This window comes from Nomascus leucogenys, chromosome 1a (genome assembly GCF_006542625.1).
Source record: "Nomascus leucogenys isolate Asia chromosome 1a, Asia_NLE_v1, whole genome shotgun sequence".
NCBI classification, from domain to species: domain Eukaryota; kingdom Metazoa; phylum Chordata; class Mammalia; order Primates; family Hylobatidae; genus Nomascus; species Nomascus leucogenys.
Genome location: NC_044381.1, coordinates 76,373,444 through 76,387,786, shown reverse-complemented (window position 1 = coordinate 76,387,786; position 14,343 = coordinate 76,373,444). Strand labels below are relative to the sequence as shown.

The 14,343-nt window shown below is 40.8% G+C and overlaps 3 protein-coding genes across 8 annotated transcripts in view; 2 read left to right on the top strand and 1 right to left on the bottom strand.

Moving 5' to 3' along the window:
* The window catches only part of JKAMP (JNK1/MAPK8 associated membrane protein), a 20,624-nt gene extending 18,181 nt beyond the window's left edge, over nucleotides 1–2,443 (bottom strand). For 2 of the 5 annotated variants that reach the window (XM_003267751.4, XM_012504463.2), the window contains exons 1-2: nucleotides 2,293–2,443; nucleotides 71–162 (exon numbers count right to left, since the gene is read on the bottom strand). In XM_003267751.4, coding sequence (XP_003267799.1) covers nucleotides 71–162; nucleotides 2,293–2,296 — 96 coding nt within the window. In that variant the 5' untranslated portion in view covers nucleotides 2,297–2,443. Of the gene's footprint in view, nucleotides 1–70; nucleotides 195–2,292 lie in introns of all 5 variants that reach the window. The other 3 variants (XM_012504462.2, XM_003267752.4, XM_030811505.1) reach the window with 3 other exon arrangements.
* Nucleotides 1–7,666, top strand: part of CCDC175 (coiled-coil domain containing 175) — a 119,321-nt gene extending 111,655 nt beyond the window's left edge. Inside the window, exon 18 of the transcript XR_004029716.1 lies at nucleotides 7,589–7,666. The gene's annotated coding sequence lies outside the window, so the exon portion shown is untranslated. The remainder of the gene's footprint in view (nucleotides 1–7,588) is intronic.
* On the top strand, nucleotides 2,323–14,343 carry L3HYPDH (trans-L-3-hydroxyproline dehydratase). Of its 2 annotated transcripts, none has more exons than XR_004029727.1 (5): nucleotides 2,323–3,079; nucleotides 7,589–7,758; nucleotides 10,721–10,843; nucleotides 10,933–12,512; nucleotides 13,861–14,061. XR_004029727.1 is itself a non-coding variant. In XM_030811472.1 (5 exons), the coding sequence occupies exons 1-5, from the start codon at nucleotides 2,572–2,574 to the stop codon at nucleotides 13,984–13,986; spliced, it is 1,065 nt and encodes a 354-aa protein (XP_030667332.1). In that variant the 5' UTR covers nucleotides 2,323–2,571; the 3' UTR covers nucleotides 13,987–14,343. The 2 variants fall into 2 exon arrangements, 1 of the variants encoding a protein (XP_030667332.1); XM_030811472.1 differs by having other exon boundaries at nucleotides 10,933–11,070; nucleotides 13,861–14,343.

Below are 14,343 nucleotides of genomic sequence, written 5' to 3'. Positions count from 1 at the left end.
TTGTACGTGAAAATATTTCAAAAGCAAATAGATTTTACAAAATGAAATAAGATGCAAACATAAGACTTACCCCACATTCTCCATATATTTCAGTTGAGCCATTTTTAAATAATAGGGTCTTCCCACAATAAAGTCCAAGGCATGCTGGTTGAATATCGACAGCTTTTTAAAAACAAATGCCAGTATAGTAACATCTTTGTGATTATAAAAAGAAAATTGCAATAATAGCTGAAGCATTTGGCAAAAATAAGTTTCAAATTTTTTAATAATATGTATTAGACAAAAGTCTTGAGGCATTTTTAAATTTGAATTTCTCCTTTTACACTGTGACACTGCAGACAGTTATCCTGGAACCTTGCTGTTAATACTGTGCCTTATGATTAAGGTCCTCAACCAGCACAGCAGGATCTATCCCCAGGACTCAAAGCCTGACTCGGTATGATTAGAGGATACTCTTGAGTTTAACTGATTATAAAGTTCAAATATACATATATTTTTAAATTAGAGCACCAGTAGAGGGTCACCACCTTTTATTTTGCCCAGTCAGGAAATTAAGCACCCACATGTAGACACACAATTATCATTATCACCTATGTTCATAACAGAACACATTTTCACATGGGAAAAGCAGAGAGAACATAATTTCAGAACAGAGGTATGCAAATTACCTTTATAAAAAGGTTCCTACATTGTCCTAGCTTTTATCATTTTTGTGGAGGATAAGTGAAAATTTCATCAAGGCTGTCACTGGGCCAATATTTTAGAAACCACTGCATTAAAATTAAGCCCCTCATCTAAAGGCTTAGGGGAAAAGCAGCTATTCCTTACTTAAAAATAACCCAAAAACTAAGAATCTAATACGTTGTCTTTGACCTTATTCACAAGAAGAAATTATGGAAGGAGTTTTCTTCATCAGTGACATCTGATTCCCTTCATTCATTCATTGATTAAAACAAACAAACAGGCCGGGTGAGGTGGCTCACGCCTGTAATCCCAGCACTTTGGGAGGCCGAGGTGGGCAGATCACAAGGTCAGGAGTTCCAGACCAGCCTGGCCAAAATGGTGAACACCCGTCTCTACTAAAAATACAAAAAACAGCCGGGCGTGGTGGCGCGCGCCTGTAGTCGCAGCTACTCGGGAGGCTGAGGCAGGAGAATCGCTTGAACCCAGGAGGCGGAGGTTGCAGTGAGCCGAGATCGCACCACTGCACTCCAGCCTGGGCTACAGAACGAGACTCCGTCTCAAAACAAACAAACTGTGGTCTACATGTGAATTAATTTGAAAAATTATGCATCTTTTGACTATTCTTTAACAATCATTTCCCAAATTATTCACGAAGTCACAATCTAGACTGCCTGGTCTACAGTGCCTTCTCTCCTTTCACATTCAAGTAGACTTTTTATTTCCTTCTCCTTATGCTGCTGAGAGAAAAAGAGAAGCAGCATTGACTAAAATTCCTCGTTTGGTATTTTCGCTTTTAACACATTTCAGACTTAGCTTTTTAAACCCATTGGCCTCTTTAATGGGCGCTTATTTTTTTTTGTAACCAATTGTAATCACAATGTTCTAAATCAATACATGAAAATGAATGTTTCAGGTTTTTCAAGAATGCAGAAGTTAAGGAATTGGAAACTTCTGTATGGGCTTTACATCTAGTAGATGCTTAATAAATACATGTGAATATCAATAATCTAAAGTTTCTCAAAATCCAAGGACTGAAAACCAGTATGATAAACTGAACTGAAATAAACAGCCTATCACCTACTAAGCAAAACCCAGGCTCCAAGCGACTGTTGAATTTCTCCTTTCATTTCCTTTAGCGAACGATGGCTAAAGTTTTAAGATTTCATTTTTTTGCAGCGGTCTTGCCCCTTTGTGACGGGCGTTATAAATCTACGTTGGAGGTTGAAGCAGTAGACAAATTATGCAGCAACTTGCTTCTGCTTTACTGTTTTTTCTGCACTATCACCCGCGTTTTCAATTTTGAAGTCAACCCTCAAGCAAGTGTTCCCTCGACATTAAACTAAGGGACTGAAGAGACATTTCGGACCAAACAACAAAGACCTGGCCTTTCCGCCGCAGACAGCGCGCCTCCCCTAGTAGCCCACTGGGGACAGAGACCACTCCAACCCGGCAGGAGTGCGGGGCCCGGCCCGAGGGCGGGCGGGGTCAAGGGGCGAGCCTGCGCCGCCAACCGTAGGCTGCCTACAGAGAGCCGAGCCCGAGGCCAGCCGTGTCGGAAAGCAACCGGGACTACTAGAAACGCTTCCCGGGATCTTGGCGACCACTCACCCATGGGCCGCCTGAAGGTTTTTTTCCAGAAGCACTAGATCAGCGGATCTGGCAGCTGCACCGAACATCCGGGCCACAGCGAGCTCGGCGGCTCCGCCTCCCAGTAACCCGGGCGACCGCTCCGAAGTTCCTCCCCCGCTTCCGGGTTTAGGCTCTGAGACCCCGCCCCCTCCGGACGGGGTTGGTTCGCGTCTCGCCCTCCTCGCGCGGAGTCAGTGGGTAGGGGTCGGGCTTGAAACCATAGCTGCGGGAAGGTACTCGTGTCTCCCGACGCAGACCATGGAGAGCGCGCTGGCGGTGCCCCGGCTGCCCCCGCATGATCCAGGGACGCCGGTGCTGTCGGTGGTGGACATGCACACGGGCGGCGAGCCCCTGCGTATCGTGCTGGCGGGGTGTCCGGAGGTGTCCGGGCCCACCCTGCTGGCCAAGCGGCGCTACATGCGCCAGCACCTTGACCACGTGCGGCGACGGCTCCTGTTCGAGCCCCGAGGGCACCGGGATATGTACGGGGCGGTCCTAGTCCCGAGCGAGCTGCCGGACGCGCATCTGGGCGTCCTGTTCCTGCACAACGAGGGCTACAGCTCCATGTGCGGCCACGCAGTGGTGGCGCTGGGCCGCTTCGCTTTGGACTTCGGGCTTGTGCCGGCGCCCCCTGCGGGCACCCGCGAGGCCCGCGTCAACATCCACTGCCCGTGCGGGCTGGTGACCGCCTTCGTGGCATGCGAGGACGGCCGCAGCCACGGACCGGTGCGCTTCCACAGCGTCCCAGCCTTCGTGCTGGCCACAGGTAACGGGCGGGACCTTTCCAGCCCAGGGCAGAACTGCAACCGGGACGCAACTAACTACATTAACGGTCTCTCTGGGCTGGTACTCTCGCAACTAACCTACTCCGCGTGCCCTTGCAATTAATAGAAAGGTAAATCACTGCGAACGTGTGTCAGCAGCCTTGCGTATTTGCTTGGTGCGTGCAATTTCGATTTTCTCTGACTCCCATCCGCCTGTGGTTTTGGGAGACCCTTGAGGAGCGAGGAATTGCGTGTTACCCTGACTCAGCGCCTCCTTCTGCACTGGTGAGGCATTCCTAGAGATTTCACCGGTGGATAAAGCAAGATACGGTGGGGTCAAGGAAAGAGCGAAGAACAGCCAATGTACCAGGGTTCCAGGCTGGCTCAGAATATGCTTGGTAGACACAGAATCACACTTAATAAGTTACTAAACCTGGTCTCCTTTCCTCGCCTCCCCCGCTTCTTTGAAGAAGAATTAAATGAGAATGAATGAACAAAGCAGTTTGTAAATCATTAAGATACGAATGTTGCTTTTCTTTAAGAACAGGAACACACGTTGCCTGGTTTCAAATCCTGATAACCCCCTAAAGCTGTGCAACCTTAGGCAAATTACATAATCTCTCTGGGCCTGTGTTTCTTCTTTTACCTCATAGAGTTTTTTTGTTAGGATTAAATGAGAGTATGCAAGATACTGTATTCCTGGAGATAGATTGCAAGGTTTATATGATTGCTAAAGTTGCCTAGGCCTATTGAGCCATTAAAAGGTTTTGCTGGATTCTCTAGTACAGATCTTTGTACAGCTTATCATGTAAAGCAGGGCATCTCTATAACCATAACCCTTACGGGAGGGAGATCCCTCATGGGGATGACCTGGCAAGCTGGCATCTGGTTTCTCATCTGAATACTACCTCCCAGGAGCTGAATTCTATCAGTAAGAATGCTTTAGTCATTGTGACTGGAAGTGAGCCAGGAGCCAGTTTACCAGGAATAGAGTTATCCTTTTCTTAAAAATCTTCAAGCCATGCAAATCATCTGTTAGAAAGTTGGACCTTGATTCCCCCTGAAGAACTAGGTTTCAGATTAGCCTGATTATGAATGATAAGTAATAGAAAAGGCACTCTTAGAGCAACCTTAGGCAGCTGAAACCCACGAGTTAATGAAGAATGCCTCTGGAGAAATTGATGCCATTTCCCCAGAGAATGGTGTCACTTCCAGATTGGTCGGCCACTTGAGGGAGACAGAATTTATGTTTACGATTCCATTTTGAAAATCTCAACAGTTTAACTAGCGTGGCTACCAGAATTCCCCCTAGGCAACTCCAGCAGCAGATTAGAAACACTCTAGACTTCTGTAGGAAATGGCAGCTGGCAGCAGGAACACGAACTACATCACATTTCTGAGTCAGTTAGGGTAGGGTCAGTCAACCACTTGACCTCAGTAGTTCCTCTCAGTAGTTCCTGAGAGCATCACTGTATGACAGTACAATAATTAGTGGGCATTAATGGTCACTGAGTTAAGAAAATGAAATGCTATATTCTCTACTTTGAAAAATGCATACAAGGCAGACATAGTGTTCAAGGTCACTGCCCCACCTCTCCCCATCTCAGTGACCTTGTGCTAGAGAGTCCATGCCTCAGTATCACAGTCTGTAAAATGAGGATGACAACAGTACCCACCTCAGAGGGTTGCTGAGTTCATATCCACCCCACCAGGCTAAAATGCAAACTCTTTTTTGTTTACAGTATTCTAAGTGCCTAGAAGAGTAGTCAGTCAATGAATGTTGAATGAGTAACTAAATAAATGAAATTTGGAGAAGAATATGCTGATTGACAAATGTAAATATCTGGTCCTCTTGAGAAACCTATTCCCACTGGAAATTAAAATTTTGGCTTTCGAGTCCCTAATCTGTGCCAGGAACTCCCCACACGTGGAATTTTCAAAACAACTCTTTTAGGAGAAATAACAGTTACAGTTTGCACAAGACACCAAAGCCACACTAATGGCAGAACTAGGGTTGGAACCCTGGCCTATCATATTGCTTCCCTCTCATCCTTAAAACTTTTTGTAGATTAAGGAGATATGTTTCAATTTTCTGGAATACTGCTTAGTGTATTGCACCTCATTCACAGATATAGCGTATTTTAAAATCTGTCGTGTCCAACTGAACTCCAAGAAGGAAAAAGCCTATGTTTTATTGTTCCTTGTACTTCTTATATCTTCTACAGTAATCGGCACATAGTAGGTGCTCACTAAATCTTGAGCAAAGTAAATCAAATTGAAATTTCAGTGATATGCTTGTATAGAAGAAAAGAAAAACTCTTAGATTTTGGATTGTGTTCTAGATAGAGGTTGTATATTTTAATAGAAAGGATTTGGGCTTTGGAGTCACCTGGTCCTGGGTTTGACCCCAAGCTCTGCCACTTATTTAGTGGGTAAACCAGGGAATAATGTGAGGATAGTAAGTAAAACAGTACCTACCTCTCAGGGCTGTAGTAATTAAGGTGCTAATGTAATGAATTAAGGGGCTAGTGTATGTAAAGACCTGCCACATAGGAAGTACTCATGGGTGAAATAAATATCTTAATTTTTAATGTTAGTAATTTAGTGATTAAAAAATGAAATAGTCACAGATAATTGATGGACAAGTGTAACTTTAAAGGAAATTTGGTCCATTTTAAAGAAAACGAAACTGAAACTCAGTGAGGTGTAGCACCCTACCCAACTGCCCACCCTAAGAAAACCAGACGCAAGATTCTAGAAAGGGTGGGCCAGGGAAATGATTGTAGGCTCAGGGATGACTTCTCCTGAACCAGCTTCCCAACTCCATCCTGGCCCCGGGATTGGTGGCCAATGCCCCATTTAGTTGTTACAATCAAGAGAAGAGGGCAGGCAGACTGAGCCCCAGGACTGTCACCTGTGTCTCCTGGTAAGTGCTGATCTTCACCCTCACTTTAGCTTTCCACCCTCCAGCAGTCCCTCATTTCTATCAGCTTGCCCATTCTCTTTTCATTAAACTTGCTTTTCATGTTGCGCCAGCATCAAGATAAAGACATTTTTGATTCAGTTTTGTTGTTACAATCCACAGCATGTTTTACTCTTTTGATTATAAACTTGCTCTGTTTTAACACATCATGGGTTAAGAGGGCTTCTGTGGACTAGTGTGGACTAATAGCATACTGATAGCCTTCTGTGGACTGATAGCATATTGGTATCCTTGTATGACTTAGCATGAAAACTCAGGAACACAAGATATATTTTCTTTCCCAAAACTTAATTTCTGAAATTGAAACTCTACTCTGTCCTTTTGGTTCACTTAGCCTCATCACTCCATGTGTTGTCCCCTTTCCTGATATGTGTGAGCAAAGGTTTCTTAAAAGTGCTGTGGCCTTGGAGAGGGTGGCACTTTGGTCCTCAGCTTACACAGTTAACCAGCAAAGTGGAGCAGGAGCATTGGCTGCCCCACCCCACCTGGTCCTTGCCCTCTGCACTGCCTCCCTGTCCTCTGTTTCTTCACGTCCTGCTCCTGTGGTGCCCTGGGGAAGTTAACACAAGTCCTCTCTGCACTAAGGACCTTCAGCCTCCACTCTTCTCAAGGGAGAAAAAAATTTATCTCTAGGAGAAATATTTCTCCCTTCAGGACACTCCTTTGCCAACAGATGTCTTTCCCCTGAGAGCTTAGGCTTCCGTAAAATAAAAACATGAAAGACAAGCTTTCTCCCCTGCCATAGGCTTCCCTGAAAGGCAGTGATCACCAAGCCAGCTTAAATTAGGGAAGAGGAAAAGAGGAAAATTTGAGAAGGGGGGAAATAAACATCACCCAGCCTCCTTTCTTTGGAAATACAGATTCAAGATTTCAAACTACTGACCTTCAGGTGAAACTTCGGGGATGTTGAGACTTAAAATGCTCAAATAAAAACCCTGGTGCAAAATGATGCTGTAGCAGTCAATGATTATACAATGGCATTTTTCTGTGTGTTTGCCTACAGGATACCTTAAGGAGATGAAAATATGTAGATAAGTGTATATAATTTATATAGAAAAAAAATCTTTTATTAAAATTTTTGTTTTGACATTACGGCTGAAGAAAATTGATTTGTAAATAGGATCCAAGACCCTCACTATTTTAAACCATCTCTCATAGCACAAGTGGGGAATAGACATTTTCCTTCTTAGTGTTCACAGGGATGCCCTTGGGTTTCCCTCTCTCAGCCTCAGTGGTGTTTCCTAGAAAAGATCCTCAGGGAAGTTAATGAATATGTCTGTATGAGTTAGGGAAAGCATGGCATTAGTTTATGACTTCTGCAATCATCAAGTTAAAAATAGAATGATGCATCTAGCTATTATTCACTCGATGCTTATTCATTTAAAAAGTGGATTTTTACTTCCTTATTTTTATGATAGGAAAAGAACATCCCTCTTGAAAAATAAACGTATTAAAAATCCTTTGAATTTTATTGCTAAAATACTTATTAACAAGCACGTCTTATTTCCAAACACATCTTTTTTTTTAGATCTCGTGGTGGATGTTCCTGGACATGGAAAGGTGGTGGTGGACATTGCATATGGCGGTGCATTTTATGCATTTGTTACTGCTGAAAAGTTAGGACTAGACATTTGTTCTGCAAAGACCAGGGACCTTGTGGATGCAGCGAGTGCAGTGACAGAGGCAGTGAAAGCTCAGGTCAGTAATACTCTGCCTTCATAACCAATTCCCTTCTCTATGGCATGGAGGAAATATACATTATTATGTCTATAAAGAAAATTAAATGATGTTTAAATTATTAATAGTACTAAGAATAGGGTGCTTATTAAAATTTTAGGCTCTAGAGCAAGCTTGTCCCACCGGTGGCCTGTGAGCCACATGCAACCCAGGATGGCTTTGAATGTGGCCCAACACAAATTTCGTAAACTTTCTTAAAACATTATGAGTTTTTTTGCAATTTTTTTTTAGCTCATCAGCTCTCGTTAGTGTACCTTATGTGTGGCCCAAGACAATTCTTCTTCCAGTGTGGCCCAGGGAAGCCGAAAGATTGGACACCCCTGCTCTAGAGCAAAACTATCTATGAGTTCCAGCTTTACCACTTGTAACATATATAACCTTGGACAAGTTACATAACCTCCATATGCCTCAGTTTTCGTGTCTGCAAAATGGAAATTAAAAAATACCTGCTTTGTAGGGTTGTGAGAATGAAATAAGTCAATACATGTAAAGGACTTAGAGTAGTGTCTGGCCAATGGTAAATGTTCAGTAAATGATAATATTATTTTTTTGAGACAGGGTCTTGCTCTGTCACCCAGGCTGTAGTGCAGTGGTGTGATCATAGCTTACTGTAACCTCAAATTCCCAGGCTCAAAATGATGCTTCTGCCTCAGCCTCCAGAGTAACTGGGACCACAGGCATGCCCCATCACACCCAGCTAAATCTGTGTGTGAGTGTGAGTGTGTGTGTGTGTTTATATAGAGACAGGATCTCACTATGTTGCCCAGGATGGCCTCAAACTCCTGGCCTCAAGTGATTCTCCCAACTCGGCCTCCCAAAGTGTTGGGGTTACAGGTGTGAGCCACCACACCTAGCAGTTACTAAATTTAATAATACATACATACTAATATAGTTTATAGTTCCTTAAATGTGTAGAAATATATTTATAGAATTCTACAAATTTTAAATGCATGTGTGTGGTCATTCTGTTAAACTTGAAAATAATAAATGTAAAAGCGTACAAAATAGATTTAAGCCTTTTTCTTATTTCATAGATAACATTAATTCCTATTTTTTTCCTATATTGCTAAGAAATTACTCAAATAACTACTTAAATAACTCTAGTTTTTACTTGGGAAAGCTATTTTGATAAAATCAGTTTAGATAATAAATAATTCTAGAATATTCTTTCACTTCTAGCACAAGTGAAGCACATTTTATCTTGAAATTGGGACCTATAAATAAAACACATGTACAGTATTTGAATGTTTAGTACGTGAGAATTTAGTATGTGAGAATTTATTAGTAGTAAAAAGTAACTTGTGTAAGATAGTGTCTAATGTACTAATAATTATCATTTTCTGAAGCTTTATTTTAAAATAATTTATAACTTAAATAACAAACTGAGAATATACACTGTACCAGTATTCTAAATTATTTTTCTGGCACTGTCAGTACCAATATGTGTAATTATATTATGACAGCAACTTTTGAAGCTCTGAATTTACATCAGTTTTCTGTTCCATTAAGCAGGACAGCTAATAGTTTGAGTTAACAATTTGGCACAAAATAATTTCTCCTAATTTTTCATGAATTCAAGAGAAAAAGTCATGGATATCTTAATAAAAGGTGTAATTTTGTACTTCTCATTTGAGTTTGAACTCAACAAGGTGGCAAGGGGTGGACTTTGAGGGAGGAAGGATTCTGAGAAAAATGAGGACAAGTTCTGGTATCAGACAGTACAATTAATTACTCTGTGAACTGTTGACCATTCACACTGCTGAAGCAGATTTAGGAAAAGGCCATGGGGATGGAGAGTTAAAGTTAATATAAATTCATCTTAATTCGTTCACTCTTTTAACAAACATTTACCACGAACATACTGTATGTATGTTAGACACTATGCTAGATCCTGGAGACTCGAAGAAAGAACAAACCCCACCTTCAAGGAGCTAGCTCCAGTGGGGGAAGCGAGCATACCTGTGAACAGTGTGATGTTGGAATGTGCTATAGTGGAGGTGGGGTGTATCACTTTAAGAGGATGGAGAACAAAGATTCAGTCTGCAGGCCACTTTAACGTGGTTTCAGATGGACTCTTTGGATGTTAAGAACCCAAAGCTGTTCCATTGCTTTAAATGACATGTAACTGGAAGTAGAAAGTACTAATTGTAAGCATATACAAGGGAAGTCAGATTATAGCAATCTCAGTCATACTATAAATGTTTGCAGAAATCCAGGAAAAGTTAAAGAACTAGGCTTCCAAGAACAAGTAGCTTTGCACATTTGGGCCTGAATCTACCACTGAGTGACTTAGCTACCCTGCCAGTGCCTGCTTCTTTGTGTGCATATCTGCTACTTTTTGATGAATCAACTGACTTCATCGTCTACAGTAAATCTTTTTTTCATCCAATTGTTTCTCCTACCTAATAGCTTCTGCATTCTTACAGAATGTTATGTCCTCTCACAGCCTTTGTCTCTATCATTGGTGTTAACTTCAGCTCTAGATACTCAGAGCCTAATTTTCCCACATTATCCTCCTTAAGCTCCTGAGAATAAGACTATGATTGCCTTAGCTCATCCTGTTTGAGAAGCCATCGCCAGCCTGTGGATTGACCATCCTGGGGTCAGTGCTGCAAAGACTATGTGTATTTGGGGTGGGAGGGGTGTATAAAATAGGACTGCTTTTTTAGCAAAGGCTATATGCAGGACAGCTGCCTTAGAAGGGACTCAAAGTATGATAAGAATTATAACTTGCAATAAAACTGTCTTTCTTCATCTAGACAAAGACATAATTTCCAGCAATTAGTATACGTTGCCCAAAAAGATATTTTAAAAATGATAAGGATTAAAAAGTTATGTCTAAGAATGACCCATCTGCATTATTTATAAATTTGAATGAAAATATTTATTTTGCATGTGGTTGATCTTTTTTTGTTATTTGCAGTTTAAAATTAATCATCCTGATAGTGAAGACCTTGCCTTTTTATATGGAACTATATTAACAGATGGAAAAGATGCTTATACCAAGGAACCAACCACCAACATTTGTGTTTTTGCAGATGAACAGGTATTAAAACTGTAATGTTCAGGGACAAAAGCCAGGTAATATGGAACTAACACACTATGAACATTCTGTCTTCATTTATTCTGAAACAGGTTGACAGAAGTCCCACTGGCTCAGGAGTGACAGCCCGAATTGCCTTACAGTATCACAAAGGGCTTCTGGAACTGAACCAGACCAGAGCCTTCAAAAGCAGTGCAACTGGCTCAGTATTCACAGGGAAAGCTGTGAGGGTAAGTGACACCCTTAGCTTCTTATTTATAAATGTGTCACTTATGAGACTGAAGAGGCCTGAGTTGGGTGTTTGATAAATTTCTTTACTCAGCTCTCAGAAGAGAATTTTAAAGCAGGCCTGTAAAAACTTCTTTTCAGCTAGGACATTGGTTCTCCAGTGTGGTCTTGGGGCCCCAGGGGGCCCCTAAGGTCCTTTCCATGGGTTCAGAAGGTCAAAACTATGTTCATAATAATGACATTATTTGCTTTTCACTGTCATTCTCTCAAGAGCCTACAGTGGAGTTCTTCAGAGGCTACGTGATGTATGATAACCCAACCAATTGAATGCAGAAGCTAGATATGAGAACTTAGTTGTCTTCTATTAAGCCAGACATGAAAGAGGTTTGCAAAAATATCAATGCCACTTTTCTCATAATTTTTTTTTGTTTTGGCAAACAGTTATTTTCACAAAAATATGTTATTCATATGTTAATGTATAATGGGTTTGTTATTTTAAAAATGAAGTAATGAACAGATATATCTAATTCCTAATACAGTAAATATTGATAGATATAACTTATATAAAGAAAAACTCTTTGGGGTCCTCAAATCTTAAGGTATAAAAGGGTCCTGAGACCAAAAGGTTTGAGAACCACTAAATTAGGATTTGGGGTTTTTTTTGTTTGTTTTTTTTTGTTTTATTTTATAATAGTGTTTTATTTGATATAATAGGATGTGAAAGCCCTAAAAAGTTGTGGAACATCAAATTTTTGTAATGGAATAAAATTTTAAATGTGCTAACAGCTAAATAATGAATCTTATCTCAGTAGTAAATGAAATCTACTACAGAATGATTGATTTACATTCAGTAAATTATTCTACTCATAAAGAGTCCTTTAACATAGCAAACAATCTATCCTAGTATAGCTGTTTTTAAGATTTGGTATTTCTGAATATTAGAGTTTCCTTAAGGATCTCTACATCATGTAGTGATCTGAAACGTGAAACCATTTGTGTTGTATGCAAAAATTCGGAAAACACTGTCTTCAGAATTTGAAATGGAACATAAAAATAATAACATACATTTATTGGATACTTCACTGTGCATCAGTTTCCAAGCTAAGCACTTGATACGTGCCATCTCATTTAATCCTCACAAGAATCCTACAAGGTCAGTACTGTACTGTTATTATCCTTTTTTAATAGATGATAAAATGGAGAATTGGAGAAGTTAGGTAATTTGCCAGAGGTTAGTTAGTGAGTAGCAGATCCAGGTCATGAAGGTGGGTCTCTCTGAACAGACCACATGCTGTTAAGCTTTATATTATGTTGCTGTCAGACAAAGCAAAAGGTCAATGAGACTTTATATTATAGGAGCTGTTATGAGAAGAATCTGAGACTTCAATGTCCCCCCAAATAGAGAGGCAGCCGAGAGACCAAAGAATGACTCAGACAAGTCCAGGTTGGCAAGTAGATGCATTTATTAGAACTTCCATTTAAGGCACTCCTGGGAAGCAGCTGAACAACTATGGAGACCCATCCTGCCTCCTGACTCTAAGCTGCTTTTAAGCTAATTTTCTGGCTCTTTGCCTACTGTGTATGTGTGATAGGACTGTTTTCCTTGGTATATTCCCAGATATTCTCTGGGATATTTGGGTTCTCAGGGATACCTGCTCCTTGGCTGGGCACCATGCCCTTGGCTTACCCTCCAGCCTTCAGGGTTCAAGCAGTGGACACACACCCTTACGTAACCTGGTGAAGGACCTGTCACACTACAGCAGCTTTATAAAAAGATACAAACAGATAAAGTCTTATACCCTAACAATATTTGACATTTTACCTTTAGCTTCAGTTATTCTTCTTTTAAAAATTAGAACATAAAAAGATATGCTGAAGTTAAGGTTTCCAGTTATCTGTTTTATAGTTATTGATCATGCTCGCCAGAACGTCCTCACTTGTATCATGCTCTCTCCCTGTCTGTGTGGGCCCGTCCAGGCTCCCTGATGGTACCTTCTCAGTTTCTTCCCCTGCCGCAGCTTCCTTTCCCTGTCCTTCCATTTAGATGTTACCATCACTTCATCCCCACCTTCCTTCTCATCTCTTCTACAGTTTGATGCTGCTGGGCAATTTCATCCACTTCCTAGGCTTCAGTTCTCAACCATCTACTGATGATGACTCCCAAACATTTATCCCTGCCCTGCCTACCTACCCTGTATGTCTTTCTGAATATAACGCTCTTAATCCTAACTGTTCATTATACTCATCTCTAAATGACTGTCTCAGAGGTGTCTCAAACTCACCTTGTTAAAAAGTTCTTCCTTTCTTCCTGTCTCAAATGTGCTCTTCTTTTCTCTCCCCATTGTGGTTAATGGCATCACTAGCATCATTTCCAAGCTAGAAACTATGGTTTTAATTAACTTATTGCTAGTCCTCAATTCCCACATGCATTGATCAAGAGGCCTATCAGTTCTACCTCCAAACTATCTCTATGTTAGTATATATTCCCCTTCCCCATCTTCACTGAAAACTCCCATAGTGACTCTGGAATCAATCATTCAGTGAATTGAGGTTCTCTCTTAACATGTTTCTGGGTCTCTTGCCTCTCTCTTCTCCAGTTTGATCCCCACTTTACAGCTACAGTTATCTAAAACACAAGTCTGACCATGTCACTCTCCTTAAAAACTTTCCCTGGCCCGTAGGATTAACCCTTGGCCTTTCCTTCACATGATAAAAGTCAAGAGTACAATTTTCAAGCCAGATATAATATGAGTGCAATATTTTGATAGTATACTCCCTTCATCTTTTTTCAGGAAGCGAAATGTGGTGATTTTAAAGCTGTTATAGTGGAAGTGTCAGGACAAGCCCATTACACGGGTACAGCAAGCTTTATAGTAGAAGATGACGACCCACTGAGGGATGGATTTCTTCTCAAGTGACTTCTTCCATGATTTTAAGGGCTTTCTTTTTAAAGTAATCATTATCCTTGAGTACTGTTTTCTCTAAATTATATGAAAACAAATAATCAAATTATACATACAAACTAACTTTCATTCTTTCTAAAATACTACTGTGGCTAAATATAAAGTCATTATACCTCATATTTGCGACTGTATTTTGGTATAAATATCACTTATGTCTAGCATACAAAATGCCAGAAATTCAGTCTTTTTCTAGTGATTAACATATCAGGTAAAATTAAAACAGTAGTTACTTTTAAAATATTGCTCTACAGTAATTACTATTAATATCATATTTTGTATTAAAGGCTCCTCTAATAATATGTGGAATTTAAC